Below are 23,240 nucleotides of genomic sequence, written 5' to 3'. Positions count from 1 at the left end.
CCTCAAATGGGGGTGAAACACCTCAAATGGAGGTGAAATACACTCAAATGGGGGTGAAACACCTCAAATGGAGGTGAAATACACCCAAATGGGGGTAAAACACACCCAAATGGGGGTGAAACACACTCAGATGGGGGTAAAACACACCCAAATGGGGGTGAAACACACTCAGATGGGGGTCAAACACCTCAAATGGGGGTGAAACACTCAGATGGGGGTAAAACACCTCAAATGGGGGTAAAACACACCCAAATGGGGGTGAAACACACTCCTGAGTGGGGTTGGATAAATCATTAACTTGGCAGCTGGAGAGAGATGAGGGCAAATTAGAAAGTAAATTCATTTTGAGTTTTTAAGAGGGTGGTCAAAGAAAATTCAAGCCAGGAGCATGAAAGCAGAGAGCAGCTGATGTGTCTGCCCTATCCTAAGCCATTCTTGGCAGACATAAATGCCAGGATTCCCTGTGGAATTAACAGGATAATTGCCTTTAGGATGGGAGCTCAGTGCCTTCTGCAGGTTCAGAATGGTATCTATGAGTGTCCCATCTATCTGGGAGCTCGCTGCAGTTCTAGGATTGATGTTCTCCTGTCCCTGCCACTCTGCTTTGAACCCTTCTCAGCCCAGAACAGCGTTTACCTTCCCCACCTCCTCCTAAACCCCCCCCCCCCCCCCAATATTCCCTCATTTTGGTGGCAGAACACAAAAAACCAACACCCACCTGGCTGCTGCCAACACTTGCTGTGCTTCTCTTTCTCAGTCCCTGCAGAACAAGAGCTACAACCACTTTGCTGCCATCTATTACCTGCTGGTGGAGAGGCTGAAGTCGCACCGGAGCAGCTTTCCCGTGGAGCAGCGCGTGGACGCGCGGCAGCGCCGGCCCAGCACCATCGCCGAGCAGACCGTGGCCAAGGTGAGGCTCCCTGCTGCCCTCCCGGCCTTGCTCGGCCTCCTCCTCCTCCCAAAATCTCTCCATTCCACCTGCAGTCCCTCGCTGTCTGGTGTAGTTTCATCCTGAAGCACAAAATGCAAAGAGTGGGTTTGGCTCTGGTGGGGAGCTCTGGTTTTAACCTCAGCTCTTCTCCCAGCTGAAGCTGCCACTTCTCCCTCAGGTACAACCTCGCAGTTGTCCCAAGGATAGTTTTGTTTTCACACCTGGTGGCACCCACAGCTCCTGGATTGAGGCTGATTGTTCCCTTTGGGCCAGTGCTGTGGATCCAGAAATAAAGGTTAAAGATCTCCCAGAAATAAAGGTTAAAAACCTTTAAATAGCCCTGTTTTCCTAATTTCCTAAAAAAGTCATTGAAACCAGTCCTGAGCCCCCTGGTAACATTCAGGGGGTTTGCACTGAATAGAAAAAGGAATTTTAGAGCATCAAAAAGCTGTAAACTCTGTCTGTGCTGCTGGGGATAAGTCAGCTTCAGTAACTACTGAGTTTAATGACATTTGGGGTTTGCCTGTGTGTTTTGGGGCTGGTAATGTTGTTTTTTTAATAGTTTAAAGGCTAAGAATGTTACTCATCCTGAACCAAGAAATAAATCTTGCACTTCTGCTCTGGCAGTGGGGGGCTACACATTGTTCCATTTGTGACTTTGGATGTTGCTCCCTACCTAAAATCACTCCAGTTTTGGAGTTGTTAAATTCTGTTTTTCAGGCACAAGCTGTGGTCCCCTCGGTGAACCTGCATTCCCAAAATCCAAGGCTGCTGCAGTCTCCAGGTCTCCCCTCAGCCTCAGGAGCAGAAGCCTTTTCCTTCCCTCCTTCCAGCTGCCAGGGAGAGGCAGCATTTATGGAGGAGGAAAGGGTTGAGACACCAAAGGTACAGCTTTTTAATCACACTATTATTTGTTGGGGTTTTTTTTTTCCAGAAGTCACTACAGCTAAAAAATCCATTTGTCTTTTAAAAGCACAGCACTGCTTCCTGAAATTCAAGTATTTAAGCATCAAGAGTTGTAGGTATTCCACATTCTTTTTCCCTGTAACTCTCCACAACTGGGTCTTTTTTCATCGTTCCTCTGCCTCCTGTTCTTTGCTTACATTCCATTCTCACCACCCTGCTTTTGGAAAGGGACAAGACCCCCAGAAAAGTGGGTTTCTTGTCCTTGTTCTTCTCAAACTTATTTTCAAGAGCCCTGAAGACTCCTCCTTCTTACACAAGAGGGGTCATGGATGCAGCTGAAGTGTCCAAAGGGAGCTCCAGCCTGATCTGGAGTCAGCAATTAGAAGGGGAAATAGCCTAAAATAATTACATTTAGAAGTATGTTACTCTCATAAAACTTCTGTTGTTCTCTCTCTCACATTGCACCACGTTATAACTTGAATTTCAGCATATTTATCCTGCCTGCTGCCAGCTGGGGTTTGATTTCCTGCCTGCCAGTGTGAAGGGTTTATTGCTCCCTGGTTTGTTCCCAACACCAAGAGTGTGGCCCTGGTTCTCAGCACCAGCTCCTTGTGTGGTCTCTGGCAGCTGCAAAGCACAAAGCAGTTCAAAGGCACTTAAAAATTAACATTTCAAGCTTTATTTTGCATCCCCCTTTTGCTTTATAGGTGCAGTTTGGCCAGGGTAGGTCAACAGCTGGTGACAGCAGTGAGGTGTCAAGTCTGAGCTCACTTGGGAATATTCAGGGCCTTAATTTTTGTAGGACATGTCCACTAAAGACTTCCAGGCTCTGAAGGAGCTGCAAGGAGCCAATGTGGGATTGGTTCTCCTTTTCTGCCAGATCAGGGTGAGGCATTTGAGTGGAAAAGTCACAAATGGAAAGGAAGATGTGCAAGAAATTCAATTTAGAGGTAAAATCCACGAAATCAAAACAGAGGCAGCAGACCCAGAGTTTCCCCGTGCAGGAATCATCATTTGCCTGGTGTTTAAACTATTTATAGCTGTTTCTCAATGCTGCTTTAAATACTTTCCTACCTTCTAGTCTGCCTCAGGACCGTTTGTTAAGAGCTGCTGTCAATGCAGTGAAGCCTCTTTTCCACACCCTTTCTTTTCAAAATACCAAAGAACTTGGAGGAAAATTCAGGAATGGCTCACATAAAACGGCTTTACACAGAATCAGCTGCAGCAGTGCCAGGTTTTGTGCTGAAGGATTGTGTTGTTTCATCCATATTTTACCCAGTGTGGTCCTATTCGTGCAGCAGGACAGTAATTACACTACAGAGCCTCCAAAAGCTGCAGGACATGGGAATATTTAGGGGTTTTTTTTTGCCTAAAATAAATAATTTTATATGGCAAAGAATCAGTTATGGTGCAGGAGGATCCATGGCAAACTGGGCTGGAGAATAAAACCAGAATGAAAATCCTAGGAGCAGTTTTAGGTTGCCTCGAAAGGTCTGACTTAAAGCTGTGGGAGGCTGCTCAGGGCTTTATCAAGCTGGGTAAATCCAAGGAGGGAGATTCCACAGCTTCTCCAGGCAACCTATGTTTGCAGGGGAACAACATCAATCAAGTGGACTTGTGCTGGGAAAAGGGTGCATTTATGGAGTTACTCCTGAGCACAGCCCTGCAAGGCTGAAATACAAGGCTGGGGGTTTTTTTGTGGTGTTTATCTGAGCATGATAAATGAGCACAGCAGGTATGGGAAGGGGGGAACAGCAGTATTGGACATTCCAGAAATATTTTATACTTGTGACTAAGCTGGCAAAGTTTTTAATAACTCAAAAAAAAAATCAAAACAAAACCTTGGAGCCTTGGAGAACACAGAACTGTGGGAATAAGAATATTTAGGTTTAGGGAATTGAATGTTAAGGGAATGCAAGGGGGATATTAAGAATTGTACATGACAAACAAGCCTTAAACTCAGTAAAGATCTCAAATGCCTTCAGACCAGGGATTTCCTGCTTTTGGGGGTGATTCTTTGGGCACAGAACAAAGCTGGGCCCAAAACAAAGCTGTCCCCTGTCCCTGTGCCTCCCAGGTGAACGGCTGCCTGCTGGACCCCGTGCCCCCCGTGGTGATGAGGAAAGGATGCCAATCCCTGCCCTCCAGCATGATGGAAACCTCAATTGATGAAGGAATAGAGACAGAAGGAGAGGCAGAGGAGGACCCAGCCCAGGCCTTTGCTGCCCTGCAGGCAGCTCGAGGGGGGAAGCGGCGTCACACCCTGGCAGAGGTCACCAACCAGCTGGTGATGGTGCCAGGCACAGGTACAGAGCTCAGCAAGGACATCTCACAGCTCATTTTCTCCCTCAGCACTCACTCTAATTAGCTAGTGATGGAAAACAGGAGGTTTTACAGTGATGGGTTCGAGACAGTTTGTATTTGCTGGAAAAGCCAAAGGGAAAAAAAACACAAAACACCCCAAAAAGCTGCTGTAGAGACAGTGTAAAATCAAAGCAGCAAATGTTCAGCTGGCTAAACTCATGTACAACCCCAGCAGCAACTGGGAGATCTGGCAAACTGGCTGCTTTTTCAACTAAATGTCCCCAAATCATTCACCCCCTAAAGATGAGCTGGTGGAGAACGGTGGGGAAATAAAACCCTCTGGGCTCCAAAAGCAGTGAGGTGCCTAAACCTTTCAGGCTACAGTTTTGTCAGGATTATCTGTGAGCTAAAAAAACCCTAAACACTTTCCAGACAAGCCAGTGAACACCTGGAAAGTGTCTGATTGCTGCAAAATCCTGCAAAAACCAGTAGCAGATCCCCATTATTGTACTGCAAGTTTTACTTGACAATTCCTTTATCAAACTTGATTTTTTTGGCTGTTCACTCTGAGATGGCCACTGTTGGCAGGAGTAGCTCGAGTCAGTGGCACTGATTCCCACTGCACTTCCCTTTTATCCTGGCTTTTGGGTTTTTTTTGTCACAGGCAAAGTCTATTCATTGGATGAGAACTCCTCCCTGGGCAGCATCGACTCCGAGTACGACATGGGATCCATCCAGAGGGATCTCAAATTCCTGGGAGAGACCCCTTCCTTGAAGGAAATGGTGCTGAACAGCCACCAGGCCCCCCGGGTGACCCCCCCTTTCATCGGGCTCAGGCCTGCCAACCCGGCCATGCAGGCCCTGAGCTCCCAAAAACGAGAGGCCCACAACCGCTCCCCCGTCAGCTTCCGCGAGGGACGCAGAGCCTCCGACACCTCCCTCACCCAAGGTAACCCCTCTGCATGGATAATTGCTGTGTTCATTACCTGTTTTAATAATCATGATCCCCAGAATCCCCAGACACAGCAGGAAATGCCCTCCCTGCACAGCAGCCCCGCTGTGGCTCGGTTATCACCCAGCTTATCTCACACTGCCCGCGCCAGCCAGAAAACTGATTTTTTTTTCTGACGAGGGGTTTTTGCTCCACTCCTCTCCAGGAATTGTAGCATTTAGGCAGCACCTCCAGAACCTGGCACGAACCAAAGGAATCCTGGAGCTGAACAAAGTCCAGCTGCTGTACGAACAGATGGGATCAGAGGAAGAACCTTCCCTGACATCAGCTGCCACCCAGCTGCAGGACCTCATTAACAGCCCTGCACAGGTACTTAAAGCAGAAATCAAGCTCCACCTTAATACTTCGGGGCAGATCAGGAGAGGATGAGGTGGTGTGGAGGTCTGAGAAGAGCTAATTGACTGATTAAATTCCCTATTCTCCTTTCTGCCTTCCCCAGACTGGAGAATTTGCAGCCTTTGCCCATCCTCGTGCTGTCAGTGAGTGGCTCTGTCATCCTTCCAAACCCAACAAAGTTATTGCTTTCAATCTGAAGGATGTTTTGGATTTAGCAGAGGCCAATAACACCTTTGCTCTCCTTGGTGGAGGTGGCCTGGTATAACTGCAAGAAGGGATAACAGCCAGATTTGCAGAGTGAAATGTTAAATAGCTCCCAGTGAGTTGTTTCAAGCAGAACAGGAACACAGCAACCACAGAACCTCTGGCAGGGAAAATCCTTAAAGAAAGGGGTAAGAAAGCCTCTTGTGGACATGCAGCTTGTTCCTCTTCCCTCTGCAGGAGGAAGGCTCTCAGCAGCAGCAGGAAGCTCCACCTGCTTTCCCCAATGGTGCCCACCCCCCGTTGTTATCCCGAAGGCCGAGCCTGGAGACGCAGTACCTGAAACACAGGCTGCAGGTACCCCTGCCCTGCCTCCCTGCCCTGAACAGCACAGCACAGCAGCTTTGGGATCCTGGGGCCCGGGAAAAGCACTCAGAGGATAAAGGAGCAGAGGACAGCTCAACTGGGAGTTGCACCATGTTTTTCTGGTGTCAGGCACTGGCCCTGATGATGCAAAAAGTGCATTCTTGCTGTTCCCTCCTCTGGCAGTGTTTAATAATTGCTGCTGGATACAGACTATTGCTGTAACACCCCATAAAGGTTTGCATCAGCATCTGAGCAGCCACTTCTTAACCCCCTGGGTCTTCCTCTTCCACACCCCCTTTATTTCAAACCCATTTTCCCACAGCTTTAGTTTATAGAAAACTTTTTTTCCCCCCACTTTTCCAGCTTGCAGCTTCTTCCACTTGGGAAGAAAGCTTTCCATGGATTTTTTTATGGTACAATCTCTCCTGCAAAAGTATTTTCTAAGGGTTAGAAGCCAGTGGGCAGCAGTTTTTATGGGTTTGGAGAGTGGGTTTGTGGACAGCAGAGCAGTTACAGGGGTAGAAAATCTTTCTCTTGCTTTCTGGACTAATGCATTAAATCAAAAACCATTTAAACCAGCTCTGCTTTCCTTGCAGAAGCCCAGTCTGCTCTCAAAAGCTCAGAACACTTGCCAGCTCTACTGCAAAGAACTGCCCCGGAGTCTGGAACAGCAGCTCCAGGAGCACAGGTGAGAATCTTCCAAACTATGCAGAAAAATTACTCTCAAGAGTAAAGAACTGGAATTCTCTTTATCCATTAAGAAATGATCTGAAAAAGGAAAGCTTCACTTCAAAACTTCTTTTAAAAGCAAGAACAAGTCCTGCCACGTGTTTACAAATTTCTCTGCCTGATCTTCAGCTCCCAAATTCCCCAGAGCAGCGAACATGAGGCTTTAAAATACAAACAAAATGTATCTCATTCTTAACAAACTGAATTAAACAGTGCATGAGGTTAGCTTAAAAAAATTGATAAAAAAGGTTATCAAAGGAGATCTGTGATGACACTGGAAGGTGATAACTTTGATGTGCTGCACCAGTTAATGAGCAGGATTGCCCAGGGATTTCCCAGTGTACTGGGAGCGGTGTGAGTGACCCTTTTAGAGTCCAAATGGCCAGAAATGACTGTTTTTCTGTCCTGCATGCAGGCTGCACCAGAAGAGGCTGTTCCTGCAGAAGCAGTCCCAGCTGCAGGCCTACTTTAACCAGATGCAGATAGCCGAGAGCTCGTACCCCCGGGCCAGCCCGCTGCCCCTACCCTGCCCGGAGGAGCCGCAGCCCCAGCAGCAGCCCCAGCCCCAGCCCCAGCCCCAGCAGCAGCAGCAGCAGCAGCAGCAGCCAGCCCAGTTCAGCCTGCAGCAGCCCCTGAGCCCCGTGCTGGAGCCCTCCTCGGGGCAGATGCACTTCGAGCCCTTCCTCAGGCAGTACCCGAAGGTGCAGCTGGAGCCGCTGCCCCCCAGCCCCTCACGGCTCTCGCCCCCGGGGCAGCCCCAGCCAGCACAGCCCCTCCAGTTCCCCTATCAGACTTGTGAGGTGCCTGCTGTCCCCTCACCTGAGCAGTGCCACCTCCCCCAGAGCAGCGGGGCAGGGCCCGAGAGCCAGAGCAGCTCGGCCTCCGCGGAGGCTCAGCCCAGCTACGACCCCCTGGCCCTCTCAGAACTGCCCGGACTCTTCGACTGTGAGATGATGGAGGCTGTGGATCCCCAGCACGGCGGCTACGTCCTGGTGAATTAGCAGCCAGGGCCGAGTGCGAGGACAAAGGGAGAAGCATGTGAATTTCTGGTTGTTCTTTTCGTTCCTACCCCCGGAATTCATGGTAGTTCTTCGACCCTTGAATGGACAGGGGAACTAAAAATCCACCTGGCTGGAAGGAAAAAAAAAAAAAAAAAAAAAAGAAAAAATAAGCAGGAGGTGTTTGGTCCCAGTGGCAGGGGCTGGAGAACAGGGAGTGCAGCTCCATCCCACAAAGTCTGCATGAAAGGAGGCAAAAAAGGTGAATTTCAGAGGAAGGAAATAGCCCCTTCTAAAAAAATCTGGGGAGTTTGTCAGCATTCATCCAACATCCACTTGAAGAGAGGAGAGTGAGTGCACACTTATCATACTTCTTGGCAATAAAAGCAATAGTTTTCATTGAAATTCAGGGTAGATTTGGGTCTGCGCTGAGGGCAACTGAAATCCTCTGGAGAACAGGAGCACGAGGTCGAATTCGAGGGAAGTTGCACTTCCATTGAGCTCCTGGTCAGGAACTACTCCATGGCCAGCCCTGAGCATCTCAGGCAGCCTCCACTTCCTCCTGCTGGCACCCAAACAGGATTTCCCAAGCCTGCCAAGGAGCTCTTCACTGTCTGCTGAAGGAATCTGGAGCAAGGGACAGCTGGACTTTGTCAAAAGAAACCTGGGACTGTTTGGAGAGACCTCTGGGTGGGGATCGGAATTCTGGAGGATCAAGGATGAGCCAACAGACACAGAAGGTAAGGAGAACCATGGGAGAGCAAGAGCTGCAGGAAATGATATTAAAAATAATAAAATCCTCCTGGGTGGCTTTTAAAATCACCCCCTTTTGCAGGAGGGCTCTGTCCTGGAGAAGTTCTGCTCGCTGGAAAGGATCCACCTGTCCCTGGGTTGCATTTTAAAAAGAAACAAACAAGCAAACAAAACTGTGTTTTGAATTTGCAGTATGTGTTGCTGGTGGTTTATTGAGCTTTGTATATTTGGACAATTATTTAGGGTTTTAGAACTTTAAGGATAAAAAAAAAAACAATGAGCTTATAAAAAGAAAAAAAAACACCCCTGTGAAGTGATAGTGCTGTGCCTTTTTCAGTTCTTTATCAGCCTCTATGCTTTTTTCTGAAGAAAGTAGACAATACCCTATTTATGTCCTTGCTGTGGCCAAAGTCCCTTCAGAGCACACGTCCCACCATGTGGGACATGTTTAACTCTCTCAGTGTTTGAGTGGCTCGTGTATATAGGACACTGAAAGTATTACAGCAATATTTTAGCATCAAACTGTTGATGTGTCAACCATTTCAAGGGATGCTCCAGCTCCATCAGGAGTTGTGTCTCCAGAACTTTCCAGTCATGAAATCCAAGTCACAGGAGGGGGATGGCTCAGGGAGCTGCAGGAAGCTGAGATCTCCAGTTTGGGGTTTGTCTCTAACCTTGAAGGATGGTGGGACAGGCCAGGCCAGTGGCCAGTGGCCAGGCCAGCCCTTTCTGAGCAAACATTAAGCACAATTGCAGCTTCATTAAAGCACAAAGAGCGAGAGGAACTGTGCTGATCACGCCAGAGTTTGCTGGAAGGTTTGGTCTTTGATACTGCAAATCCCGAGGGTGCAGGGAGGTGGATAATCAGCATTTACAGCAATAAGACCACATCAAAACATGGAATAGGAGGAGTTTGGCCACTGTGTGTGAAGGGGGAAGGGTTTAACAGGGGACAGAAGGCACCTGGTCCCTGTGTGCTCAGGTAGACACAGCTCCTGTTCTCTGGAGCCTGCTCTGACACTGGCCCAGGTCTGGCTCAGTCCAAATTGCTCAGCTTCTACTTCTGCTATCACAGGGATTCTCAAGGCAGCAGCAGCCAAGGAGAGTTTAAGGAACAGGGATCACAGGATAAAGATGGCCAGACAGCTCTGCTTTCAACAGCTGAAAGAAAAGGTTTTTGTTGTGTGGTTTCCCTTCAGAAGGAAATCCGTGGCACAGTGGAACACACCAACCCAGTGACACCTGCAGGGACTGACAGAGGGAGGGGAGACAGCCTGACAAAAACTGCAGCAGAACAGAGCAGGAACAAAGAGGAGACAGAGTCCTGTCCTTTCACTCCTCCTTCCCTACCCCGCAGCATAACCCACGTGTTCTGGACTGGGAGTATCTGTGCAGTGAGAGCTGCTCCAGGACACCCAGCACTCTGGGGACAGCCCCAGTCCTGCTCCAGGAGCTGGGTGACTGCCAGAACCATAACCACTTCCTTCCCCATCCAGCTCCAGGATCCTGCACGTTTCAGGATTCGAAAGAGAAAAATAATTCCGTTCTGGAGTTCTGCAATTCATTTATCAGGATGTGCCAACCAGTCTGAGCTCCTTAGAGCTTTGCAGTGCTGGGCAGGGGGAAGCTGCAGTATTTTTTAATGTAGTTTAGCCTGACTCTTTCCCCTCAGCCAAAAGCATATTTAACATTTCATGTAATTTCCTTTAAGCCAATTAGGACTAAAAGGCTTCTGAAGCCTTCTCATACAGAGAGGATCCATTGGGCACCACTTCCTACTCCTTTGAAGTGGCTTTTTTGTTCCAATCTGTTCTGTTCTAACATTAGAGAACTGTGTACACTACTGTTAGAGTAATTATTAGCTTTATTATCTTGTACTACAGCCTCCTTTGAAGAGACTTTGGTGTGATGTATATGGGGTACAAATTTCATACGGAGAAAAGTGCAATATGTGTGTGTGTGGTATGTTCTTTAATGTATTTTTTTAAGGATTTAGAGGGTTTAGTCTCTGCTTTGGGATAAATGCACTAGTTTTGTGAGCTCCAGTTTGGCAAGTTCATCTGTAGTATTTACATGCAACTGATCTGCTGGACTCTGTAAAGCAGTTACAGTGTATTAATACAAAATAAAGAATACGTGCATTTCATTTTTTAAATTTCTAGTGAGCTAAAGCAGCACCTGCCACTCTTGTCTTCATTAGGGTCAGGTTATTCTCCCTCTGAGGCACCAAGAAAATTCCTGTCTGCTGCAAACACTGCATTTTCTAGACTGAGGTTTGCTTCCCACGGCTCTGACACACTTGGGGTTGTTGGTACCACTGACTTTTGCCAAATACAAATTTGGAGACTGGAAAACTTGGTGCCACAGGATTGTCACAGCACTTTCCACTTTCATTAACAGAAGGCTCATTCAAAATTACTTAAGATGAGACCAAAAACCAGTGGAAAAAACCTCAGCAGCTCTTTTTTTAAACATCTCTAGTGACATTCCTGTGACCCTCAATGTTCTTGCTGACATCAAAGTGCGATGCTTGGAGATAAAAGTGCAAAAGTTAGTGGACAACCAGTGGATTCACCTGGTCCCTTGCCCCAAAACTGCTTTTAGGTGGTGATTCAGCCCCAAGCAGCCGCCCCTGAGGGGTTTTTGTGACACACAGGGGCACAAAACGCTTTAAGCAGAAGGTGTGTGACAGCTCTGAGCACCTGCCTGCTCACCTCCCGTGTCCCCAGGGAGCCTCCAGCCTCTGCACAGGGCCAGGTGCCAGCGGTGCTGGGCCTTGACACCCCTGCTGTGGCTGCTTCCCACTGCTGCTGATGCTCTGCTGGTCCTAAACTCCCCACAGAACCCAGGGCAGCGATCCTGGCACAGAGGGCGAAGTGCCAGGACGTCAGCAGGGCCACAGGGTGATGGAGCTGCACACTGTCAGTCCTCTGTCCCCACAGCCAGGACACAGGGACAGGGAAAGCACCACAAACCCCCTCCCACCCTCCCAGTGTGTCACTGCTCACGGGCACAGCCGAGCAGAGGATGTCACACGTTCAGGAGACCTCAGCTAACCTTCCAAGCTGGCTGGAGGACACTCCCTCCTTCCCCTGCCACCCCCAAAACGCACAGGCTCAGCCATCCTTATCCCAGTGAGACAGGAGAGAGCCTCCCTCCCCCTGGCTGGGCTCAGCCCTGCTCTCAGCCCGCTCAGAGCCTGTAAATCCTCACAGAGCAGCAGAGCCCAGCATTTCCCTGCACTGAGCCCTGGCTGACGGGGCTGCTGTCAGTCCCTGGCACCAGCACAGGTCACACCGGGGTGACAGCAGAGGGAACAGCAGCCCTGGAAAATCCGACAGCAGCTTTAAAACCGGGGCTGAAATCAGTGCACGCAGCCCTGATGCTGAGCTGGTTTGGAAAATCCAAGGGAAGCCTTAAAACCATGTCTGAATTCAATACACACAGCTCTGCTGCTGAGCAGGCTTGGAAAATCCAAGAGGAGTCTCAAAAGTGCCTGAATTCCCTGCACACAGCTCTGCTGCTGAGCAGGATTGGAAAATCCAAGGGAAGCCTTAAAACCATGTCTGAATTCCCTGCACACAGCTTCGCTGCTGAGCAGGATTGGAAAATCCAAGGGAAACCTTGAAACTCTGAATTCGGGGCACATCAGCCCTGTGGGCGTGGGCTTCAGCCCTTGGTCACCTCCTGGCCCCGTGTCCCGAACACAGGCAGGATTAGCCTGGAAAAGCTTCATCCCCGAGTCCTTTTGGTGCAGGGCAAAGGAAAGGGGATGGGGCAAGATGAGTTGAAGGAAAAGTGGAGGGAAAGGCCCACTGGGAAGTGGGAAAGGGGAGCTCTAGGAGGAGACAGCCCCAGATGCAAAGCACTCTCAGGCCATGAGGGAGTTCAGAGGCTTTCTCTGCTGCTGAATTATCCCTCTCTCAGCAGTCCATGTGTGTTTCAGAGTCCTGTCCTCCCTCTCTGTGAGGAATCCTGACTGGATCACACCCCTTGGTGCTTGTGGGCATGAGAGTACAAGCAAAATCACATTTATTTTAAATTGAAATCACATTTCCCCCCCTCTTCTAAGACCTTGCCTTGTTGCAACACTGTTTTCTGAAGTTACCTGAAGAACACCAAATATGAGTGGAAAGTTTCTGGGTGTAACTGTGGGGCAACAAAAAAAAAGGGGAAACATATGGGGGATATTTCATTTTAGGATATTTAATAAAAACAAAGCAACCAGTCTCATCCTAACTGTTGCTATTTCCAAGTAAGAATGGAGCTGCTTATAAAAGAAATATAATTGTGGGTGGATTTTGCAATTAATCACCCTGTACCTGAAATTGAGGAATCTGTCAGACTGAGTATAAAATTACAGCAGGAATTAATTCTCCTCTCCTCCCTTTCTCCCTCCACTGCTGGACAAAGTGCAAGACTGAAAAATGAGGCAAAAATTCTGCAACCCTGACCCTGATGGGAACACGGCCAAGCAGGTCACTGTGGGGGAAAAATTGCAAGTTCAGACACGAGAGGGTTTTGCTGATTCAGGTGGTTTTCTGATGGGAATATTGCACTGGAGGGGAGGTCAGATGGCAGAGAGCTCGTTTGAAATAGGATGAAAAGAAACTCCTAATTGGGGGACTCTCACAGGAAATCAGCTGTGAATTTGAGGCAAGCCCTCAAAGGGATAAGAATCAGGGAAATGAAGGGAGAAATAAGGGAAATGCTTCTGCCCCCGGTGCTTTGAGGATTCCGTTGCTTGCACCTCAAGGTACAGAGAATAACTCAGTGCCACTGAGTTCTGCAAGGCTAAAGGAACAGGCTCTGTGCAGACTAAACCTGATATTCATCTGATTTTGGATGGGTTAGCCTGATTCTGAGTGGTTAAAAACCAGCAGAACAAAAAGTAAATTGTAGGAAAGCACGGACACGCAGGCAAACGAAGAAATTCAAGGTTAATCTGAGTGTAAAACCACAAGATTGAGTAGAAACTGAAACCGAGGAAACAACATCCTCTAATTTAAAAGAAATGGCCCCTGATGAAAAATCATACCTGCAGCTCCAGCAGCAGAGAACTCCACCCAGCACCAATAATTTAATAACCACGGCAAAACTCTGCCTGCTATTAGAAACCCCACAACTCTTACAAAGGAGAAGGAGTTGAAGTTCTATCAGCCCGTTTCCCCAGGGTTTCCCATCCAACATCCCTCCCAGGAAGGCTCCATTTTCCCCAGAGCTGCCACTCTGTTGGGAAAGAGTTTAAATATGGGGCTTTCAGGAGAGATCTCTCTGCTCAAAAAGGTCCCTAAACCTGGTGATTTCCTGCCAGGGAAATGCCATAATGTGGTTTTATGTAACAGCCCCTGCTGGAGCGACTTATCAGCAAATAAAGGCGACAGTGTTTTGATAAGGATCCATGTGGGGTTGGTTTGCAGAGCAGCAGCAAAACCACTCGCACACGGGGAGCTGATGGGAGGCGTGTTCCCAAAATACCCACAAATGGCCATTTACCGAGCTGAGAGCGCCCTGCCAAGGTTAGGCACATTTTGGGAGTTCAGAACTCCCTGCTGGGGAGCAGAGAGCTGGGAGGGAGCAGGGCTGACGTCAGTGGGGGAAATTGTACCCTGAATCACCTGGGTCTGCCTTTGCACAGAGCCTGGGGAGCAGCCTGGGAGGCTCAGGTGGCTGTTTCCGTGGAAAATGCTTCATCAGAGCAAGGCAGTGTTCGCCAGGGCCACCAGCCCCCCCAAAATTAGGATATATTATATATATATATATATATATATATATACAAAAATAAACAGCTTGAGCTTCTCTCTGTCTTGGAAGGCATCGTTCCTCCGCTCAGGTGCTGCCATACCCGATCTCAGAGAGCAAAACCTCTCAGAAGGGAGCAAAGGCAACATTTTCCTGTTCCTTCCCCTATTCCAGGGCAGGCTGTTCTGTTCACAATTAACAATTTACATCTTGGGCACTCAGAGAAGCTCCTGATCTGAGGAATCAGGGGGCTAAACTTCACCAGAGAGCTCCTTGTTATGGCAAAGGACCCTGCAGGAGCCGAGTCCTCTCCTTCAGCAAACCAGAACTCCCAGCCTGGTTTGCACCAGTCCCGCAGCAACCCCAGGGCCTGCACAGCGCCCAGAAAACGGCAGGTGAGTGACTCTAAACACCTATAAAGGCGCAATCCTCCACTCAGAAAAATTCCTGAAGCTGCAAAACGAGAGCCCAGCATCCCCCAGTTCACAGCTTCCCCATCAGACTGGTGCGCTGCCCTCGGAGCAGGGGCTGAATCCAGGGGCAGAGCTCAGGATGCCCTTTCCCCGAGGCTCCCAGCCCTGTCTGGGTGACAACCCCACATGAAACGTGGCTTTAACCCCTCCCTGCGAGCCAAGAAGCAGGAGAACATCATTATTAACACAGCAAATTAGCAGCCGAGCCTCGTTAGCGCTGCTCGCGTCACGCAGCTGCACCGAGGGGCTGCCGGGGGGATGATGAATTAATTATTCCCACTAATCAGGGGCTGCCAGCAGGAGCCGGGGCACGGGCAGGGCTGCGGCTCCCCTTTCCCAGCAGCGTTTCCTTGGAGCTGTTGCCATGCCAACACATCTGTCTGGGCCATCCCGCTCGTCACAAGTTTCAGGTAATTCAGCACGGAGAGCCAGGGGAGGCTCTGGAGGGCTTTAACCCTTCCCCGGCAGCAAAGCACAGAACTTTTCCTGCTGGAAAAGGCAGCAGCTGCCAAATTTCCCCCGCCATCCGCCAGCTCCGGGTGCAGTAAGGTCAAAAAAAAAAAAAAAAAGAACCCCCCAAAAAACTCCCACATAACCACAAGAACGCACACGAACCCCTCAAAATCCAACAGCGCTACTCCAGCAGGAATTGCCTAAAGCCTGAGGCGCAAACCAGGCAGCCGAGAGCCCAGCAGCCACTGAGAGGGGCATGTCCCCCTCCAAACCCCACAAAAAGGGGCCGCAGACCTCTCCCCCTCACTGCCTCACACCACAGCCACCGCAATTCTGCACTTCCAGCCCCAAATCACCCTCGGCCAACAGAGACCGATCCCAACCGTGCCAAGCTCCCGTTAAAAACAAGCGAAACTCTGACCTCCTTCTGGGAACACGGGGCTTCAAACTTTACCCTTCCCAGTTTAACCCTTCACCTCTGGCTCCAAAGACATTCCTGTGGCCCCCAAACATTCCACCTTTTTATTAATGTTTATTTTCAATAATCACATTTTTGAAGAAAGGCCAGAGCTCTGCAAAGATCAGCCATTTCTCAGTTCTTTGACCAAATTCATCCCAAATATTGACAATAATGATAAGAACTGGGGCATTTAATATTCCATGGGGCAAGACGGACTTGAAAAGCAAATACTCTGAGTGATTCGCTTCGTTTCATCAGTTAAAACAACAAGAATTTTGAGGGAAGGCTTTCCAAAATCCCCATCAGGAAAGTCCCTCTGCTCCCTGAGCTCCTTGAGCTCCAAGCTGCCCCAGTAATTCCATCCTGACCTGCTCGGATGCCACGATTTAATCAAGATAAACACACGGAGCACCAGCAGGAAAACAAGGATTCATTAGCAGCTCATCCCTGCCTCACCCCTGACTCAGAACTGGAGGCTGAGTAAGAAGAGCAAAGTGGAAGCAAAACCCCGGCATTTCTGGTTTATTTGGAACACGTTGCCTGGAGCCCTGGCACGACACAGTCACATTTTTCCCTTTCCCTGGGGGATTTGTCCCAGAATACCAGCCTTTAAAAGGGCTGATTTTTCAATCAACAGTTCTTAGAAGCCACAATGGCAATTTTAATTGTTTTTTTTTTTTTTTTTTTTTTCTCTCCAAAAGAATTAATTGTAAATTGCCTAAAAACAAGGCTGGAGAGACCCGCAGGGGAAGGCAGCTCTGCATTGCTCCCGGCTGGGTCACTGGAGCATGGGGGGAACCTTTCCAGACCCAGAGACCTCCTGAAGAAGCTCAGAAAGAGTCAGAAATAAAGGGGGAAAGGGAAACAGCCACACATTTCGGCTGGTAACCAAAAGGACCCACTAGGAGCGACCCTCCCCTCTGAAATCAAGGTAAGAAAGGAACACAAAAGGGAACACAAAAAGGAACACAAAAAGGAACACACCTCCACCTGACAATCCTAAAGCTCCTGCAGCCTCGCCTCCACGGGAGCAGCAAACCCAGCCGGGCCCCGGGGCACCCTCGGAGCCCTCAGCGCACGCAGGTGATGCCAATTTGGGTCATTTGGAGCCGTTTGTCCCCAGCAGCCACGCCCGGGGCTGCTCCATCCCCCTGCCCACCTTTGGCTCCTCCACACCTGCAGCAGATTAAATGTCCAGATTGTGGTTTGGGGGCAGAAAACCCGGGGATGGGATGGGGCTGGGGTGACCTAAGCACAAGGGAGAGCTCTGGGAACAAAGTGACACTTAAAAGCTCTTTTTTATCACCACCTGCCCCAGGTTTTTGGGGACAATCCCTCCGAGCGATGCCTGGTCCAGAAAATAGGAAAAAAAAGAGTCAGGATATTTCCCTCCCAGGGACTGATCCTGTGCAAAGGCCTTCCCAAACCCACCAGGGATCTGGGGCAGGATGGGTTTCACGGAACACACAGTGGTTTTGGAGCTGAAGGCAGCGTGTGAGGGGTTATTTTGGGCTGTATCGACACAGAAACAGCCAAAACATTTCCTAAGAGCAGAGGCAGCTGACAGCCCCGAGCCTCTGAGCTGCAGCACCCGGGCTCTGGAGCCAGGACCAGCTGCTGAGTTTGGTGCCAGTGGTGCCCTCTCCCCTGGGTTTCGGTCACAAGGCGGGCGAGGCCAAAGGTTTGCTGGAGGATTTGCTGTGTCAGGGGTGATGCTGGACACAGCACAGCCGAGTCTGCAGGGCACAAACCCTCCATGAAGTGTTTTTTTTTTTTTTTTTTTTCCTTTAAACAGGATGTAGAAGTCCTTATTTTATAACCAAAAAAAATTTTTAAAAAATCCAAACCCTTCACAGCCAGCGGGGTTAAAATACAACTGGGAAAAACCTGATTTTTCTCACCAGATTGTGAGGATGAGGCTTCAGCCAAGCTCTGTTCTGCCCTGCTATGGGACAAATCTTCTGGGAAGACACCAAGTGTCCCTACAGAAGGAAAGCACCATGAAAAGCAGGCCCTTCCAGCAAGGTGACAGCTCCAGCTGCTCAGATCCCACGTGGAGACCCACAGCAGGGTTTTATCCCCTAAACACTGCTGGAATTACACAGAGGAGCTGCTCCCTCCCCAGGAAGATCAGTCAAGTGCTACAGAATTACAGAGCAACCTTTGACATCTATAATTAAATATTAATAAATATTGTAATAGAGCTTTTAATTATAGTATCCATACACGCTTAAATCCACTATTATTTATATCTGCTCATAATTGCTCATTAATCACACACCAAGTCAAGCTGGAACCACCTGAAAAATTCCGCTTAAGCTTTGAAAATGACCATGGGTCAAAGGGATGGAAAGAGCCCAAAGTTTGCCTTCAGAAAAGCTGGGCCACAGCGTTTCTGGAGGGATTATCCAACATTGTATGGGCTGGAAGATCCTTTTCCCTCCATCCCAACTCCCGTGCCCAGGGGAGCTGGAGGGAAGCAGGGACTGGAAGCTGATTTCCCTCCTTGCCAAACAGCTCCCAGAGGGGCTGGGGCACACAAATTCTCTGGGACAGAGCCCCGGGAGTTGTGCAAGAGGAGAGCTGTGTGCTGCACAGCTGCACCAGCAGTGCCCTGTTTTCACTCTGCCCCAGTGCTCCTGGCATCCTGGAATGGTTTGGGGCGGGGAAGGGACCTTAAATCCCATCCCATTCCACCCCCCACCTTGGGCAGGGACACCTTCCAGTGGCTCTAGCCTGGCCTTGGACACTTCCAGGAATGGGGCAGCCACAGCTTCTCTGGGAAATCCATTCCAGGGCCTCCCCACCCTCACACAGAGGAATTTATTTCCAATATCCAATCGGAATTTTCCCTCTTTGAGTTTGAAAGGTCCTCATCACGTTATTCAAACTCAGTCCAGCCTGGGCTTTGACCTGAGAGGTTTAGGGAACCATTCCCACTGAAGAGGCAGAACCACAACCCCCTGGCTTTGGGGCTTTACTCCCCTCCCTCCCCTGCAGGGGTACAAACAGCAACTGAAAAGGCTCCATGGTTTTCCACACAGATTCCAGGACTCTTGTCAAGGCTTCCTGGATTTATTCTCCCCCACTCCCTACCCTGTGTGCCTCGTACTTCTGACTCCACCAGTGAGGGGTAAGAAATTACAGAACTGGGATTTTAAATAAACCCCTCAAAATAGTTAAAAGTGCAAAGGGCAGAGCAGAAACCAACCAGACTAAAACTGATGAATTGGGCAAATAATTCCCAACAGGAGAGATGAATCCAGCTGGTGCCAAAAGGTAAAACAAACACCTTTTTTTCCCAATGATTTCTCCTTTCTGAGGCAGACCTAAACGAGGATAAACTGGTGCAAAGCATCCTTCAAAACTAATGTGGAGCCCTCCTGCACACAAGAGCTTGAAATCTTCCTCCTCCAGAGGTTATAAATCCCGGGAGAGACGGGCCCTTGGAAGCAGGCTCACCCAGAGAGGAGTTACACAGCACAAGGGACCATTGGGGATATTTTTTTTGGCTTCAGCTCCGAGGGCACAGAGATGGATTTCACTTGGCCAAGCTGCAGAAGGCAATTAAGGACCAGGCTGCCTTCCCCTACCAGTGCAGGAGAAAAGTTTCCTGCTGGAGCCAAACAACTTTAACAAATCCAACAGTTTGCCAGGGAGGATCTTTGCCAGGGAGGATCTTCAAGCCTCTCGTTAGTGAAGCAGAAAGGCAACGCTGCACTGAAAGGCAGGGCAGCAAATGTCATTCCTCGCTGGGAAAAAATATTCTTGGGGATCATTGGAATTGAAGAAATAGGGAAATTAAGTGTTTCAATAATTAAAAATGAAGAGACTAAGGACTTGCAGTGACAAAGCTCCAGCTGATGTTACACACGAGGGGTGAACACACCAAAAAGCCTTTTTGATGGGGCTCTGCAAAGTTTGTTTATCAGGACTCCTAAAAAACCTGCTGCTGGAGACCAACCTTGTCACCTTTCCTCCTGGATTTTCGTGGAAGCAGGATTCCATTTTGGGTTTGAACAAATGTGGCTTCCTCTCGAGATTTCACCTTGGGATCGGACAAATGATGCCATGGCTTTCCCTTCCCCAGCCCCAGACTTCCTTGGGGCAGATGGGCTGGAACACACCCCACAGGCAGAGGAGAAGATGCAAACATGACCTGGCAGTCCCTGGAAGGCTCCCCCAACCCCGTCTTTAGGAACACCCACGTGTCCCTGCTGCACAAACAAAAGCTGCCAGTGTGGGAGACTCTGGGGCAAGATTCCAGCAAGGCAGGAGAAACAAACACCAAAAACAAGAGAGCAGCAGCATTTTAACAGCTTGCCTGGGAGAGTAAATATTGACTGGTTAAGGGGAAAAGCCAGCTCATCCTCCTTTTTGGTGAGGGCAGCTCTGGCGCAGAGGAGGAGCCCTCCCAAGCCAGCAGAACACAAAACACAAAGAAGTCTCTCAGCAAATATTTCTGGAAGGTGGCACTGGGTGATTGATCTGCACAATGGCTCTGTTCACGGCCAAAGGGATCCCAGAGGGGAGCTGAAAACATCCAGGGAATTCCCATGGCAGGGAATGGGTTCTCCACACCCCTGGAGTCAGAACGGAGCACCAGGAACACGGAGTGCTCCAGCAGAGCAGGAAACCAAGCCCAGCTCCTCCCGGGGAGATGCTGGACCCTCCCTGCCCTCTTTTATCAAGGAGTCCTCTCAAGAGGTTGCACGAATCAGCTTTTGCCTGCACCAGTTTCCCTCAGCAGAATTTGCTGTCCAAGCACCATCAGCACTTCAGTCAGCTGAGGCAGAACTGGCCAGAGCTATTTAGGGCGTGAAGAACCCAGCACAAAAACACATCAACAGTTTTCATCAGCCCTCTGGGAGGGGCAGAGTCCACAGGAACGCATCTGTGAACTCACCAGCAAAAATAATAGATCCATAGAATATCCTGAACGGAAGGGACACACAAGGACCATCAAATCCAGCTCCTGGCCCTGTCCAGACACCCCAAAATTCCACCCTGGGCATCCCTGGGAGCCGTGTCCAAACGCTCCTGGAGCTCTGGCAGCCTCGGGGCCGGGACCACTCCCTGTGCCCAGCACCCTCTGGTTGTCCTGATATCCAACCTAAACCTCCCCTGACACAGCTCCAGCCTGTCCCTGGTCACACAGAGGTGCAAAAAATGCCCAAATCCACCCCCCTTCCCATGCACAGCCCTTTCCTGGTGTAACTGCAGGGCCCTGCGTGGGGACTGCCAGACAGCTGAGGGGAAAAGCAGATTTTGGGGGTGGGAACACAGCTCTGGATCATCTGACAGGCCCAGCTCAGTGCTGCTGTTCCTGTAAATCATTCATGCACCAGAGGCACGTCAGAGCCCAGGTGACATTTCAGAGGCAGCCCCATTAACCCTGACACTGTTGGTGAGCTCCCAGAAATCTTTTCTTCCCCTGTATTTAACATTTAAAATACCTCCCTGCCTGAAAACCATGGGATACACGCTGCAGCCAAAATCCCAGCGAGTTTTTGTGAAGTAAAAAAGGAAAATAAAAAGCTCCTATGGTTTGTTCTGCCTCGTTCTCCTGATTTTCACAGCATGGAGAAGTCAGACCACCCATTTTTCTCATAAATTACTGTTCCCTCTCACCTATTTGGGCCCAAAAAGGTGAATAAGGATCACACCTAATCCTTCTCAATGATTCCCCTCTCCAGGCCTGCCATTGCTGGGAAGGACAAGCACAGCCCTGGATTCCCCAGCAGCTCCCACAACTTTTTCTTTTGGACTGCCAGGGAGATGAAATGTTTGTCAGCAAACAAAGAGAGAGACAGAGGCCAGGGAGCCCAACTGAGAGGAAGCAATTAATCACAAGTTTTCCATACAGACATGGATTATCTGTCAATAAGTGTCAGCTCTCTGCAGAAAATGAGATCCAGGAATTATCCCAATTAGGCAGGGAAGTGTTGGTCCATCGCAGCGGTGGAGACTCCCCAGGGACACAAAGGGAGGGATGTTCCCCCTCTCCAGCCATGGGGGAGCTGCTGCAGCCTCCTCACTCAGGTCTGGCTGCCACAAAACACCCAAAACACCTAAAACTGAACCCCCAGTGCTGTCACAGCAACAGGGACAGGTCACTGTGGCAGTGGGGAGGAGAAAAATTCAGCACCAGCTCCTTCAGGGCAGCACAGAGGAGGCTGCAGCTTCCACCCTGAAATCCGAAGTTTTACCTGCAGCAAAAGCCCCGATTCCCCACCCCATGCCCAGGATTTCAGCCCTCAGCACCGGGCTCTTCCCGGTTCTCCTGGAGCACGATGCCCTCTCCCGGGAGCCCGAGGAAGAGCTGGAGCAGCCCTTCCCGGCCAGGAGCGGGGTTAAACCCGGCAAGGTCCCCACCAGGGACCCTTGAGGCTGAAAAGGAGGGACAAGGGATCAAAACCCTGCCGCCACCGACCAGCAGCCTGCAGAGGCTGGGCAGGGAGCAAGGAGAGCTGAAGAATCACAGAAACAGCTGGGATTCGCCACCCACTTGGGGTGGATGTCTCATCCCCACAGCTGGAACCTGGGGGGCTGGAAGGATGAGCTCAGGTGGGGAGAAGCTCCAAGAGCAAGGGCAGGCAGGTTCTGGGCAAGCAGAGATCCCTTCTCCTTGCCAGCTTTGAAGAGCCAGGGAGAAAATGATGGATATTTATAAGCAAACCTGTCTCTAAGGCAGCAGTTTCCAGGGTCTAATAATAGGGTTTGGGCTTGTTTATGGCGTGATCCAGCCAGAACTGCACAGAGCTGCTGGAAAGCTCCTGTCCCGGGAGCAGATTCCCGGGAAGCTGGGAAGGTGAGGAGCCAAAGAGCCTGGGAATTGCACTCCTTGCTTTGACCCTTTGGATTCTCACAGCTGCAGCACGTGGAGCACCAGGAGCCCCTGGGACAATGCTCTGGGAGAGGCAGGGAAGGGCTGCAGCTGCTGGAGAGGATGCCAGGGGTGTGGAAAAGCCACCTGTCCCCAAAATCAAGGTGAAACCACAACTCTGCCATGCCTGGACCACTGGGCAGGTCCCAAACCAGACCTGGCAGTGTGAATCCATCACCAACCCCACATCCAGAGGCCCTGGAGCTGTTTCTTGCTGACTCAAAGTGTTGGAGCTTCCCCAGGCAGCTCCGAGGGGAGGACAGAAAACAGGAAAGGTCAAAACAGCCTCGTCTTTGTGCAAGAGAGAGAACAGGGCTGGGCTGGGCAGCACCTGCACAGGGTGTTCTGAGGCTGGGTAATTTCAGGGATCAGCTCCCCACCCTCAGAGCCTTTCCAACCAGCTCATTTCAACACAGAACTCCTCTTTGCTCACTCTGGGCTGGACAAGGGTTACACCAATGCCACAAGGACTATCAGACATCAGGGAAGCTTCACCCTTTCTGTGAAAAGGAGGTTGAAGCCTGTTTTATCTGTCATGTTTAACACTCACCCAGTAATCCACCTCCCCAGCAGAATTCATGGATTGCAGGACAGTGAGGGACAACACTGCACCTGTGTTTGCTCTGGAAAACATTGCTAATTCCCCATTTTTGTGAACTTATCAGTTCCCAACCATCACTCCAGAACAGG

At 49.9% G+C, this 23,240-nt stretch overlaps 1 protein-coding gene and 1 long non-coding RNA gene across 5 annotated transcripts in view; both read left to right on the top strand.

Moving 5' to 3' along the window:
• SIK2 (salt inducible kinase 2) overlaps positions 1 to 10,691 on the top strand; it is a 29,488-nt gene extending 18,797 nt beyond the window's left edge. For 2 of the 4 annotated variants that reach the window (XM_068994920.1, XM_068994922.1), the window contains 8 exons: positions 758 to 910; positions 1,631 to 1,816; positions 3,915 to 4,143; positions 4,806 to 5,090; positions 5,299 to 5,462; positions 5,931 to 6,047; positions 6,653 to 6,744; positions 7,201 to 10,691. In XM_068994920.1, coding sequence (XP_068851021.1) covers positions 758 to 910; positions 1,631 to 1,816; positions 3,915 to 4,143; positions 4,806 to 5,090; positions 5,299 to 5,462; positions 5,931 to 6,047; positions 6,653 to 6,744; positions 7,201 to 7,786 — 1,812 coding nt within the window. In that variant the 3' untranslated portion in view covers positions 7,787 to 10,691. The remainder of the gene's footprint in view (positions 1 to 757; positions 911 to 1,630; positions 1,817 to 3,914; positions 4,144 to 4,805; positions 5,091 to 5,298; positions 5,463 to 5,930; positions 6,048 to 6,652; positions 6,745 to 7,200) is intronic. The other 2 variants (XR_011146614.1, XM_068994921.1) reach the window with 2 other exon arrangements.
• Positions 10,692 to 14,689: 3,998 nt separating this feature from the next.
• Positions 14,690 to 18,806, top strand: LOC138098399 (uncharacterized). The gene is made up of 3 exons (XR_011146615.1): positions 14,690 to 15,161; positions 16,366 to 16,595; positions 17,569 to 18,806. It is a non-coding gene; the product is annotated as an uncharacterized lncRNA (long non-coding RNA).
• Positions 18,807 to 23,240: the final 4,434 nt, after the last annotated feature.

Source organism: Aphelocoma coerulescens, chromosome 24 (genome assembly GCF_041296385.1).
Source record: "Aphelocoma coerulescens isolate FSJ_1873_10779 chromosome 24, UR_Acoe_1.0, whole genome shotgun sequence".
NCBI lineage: Eukaryota > Metazoa > Chordata > Aves > Passeriformes > Corvidae > Aphelocoma > Aphelocoma coerulescens.
The sequence above is the reverse complement of the archived record's forward strand: the minus strand, read 5'-3'. Positions and strand labels throughout refer to the sequence as shown.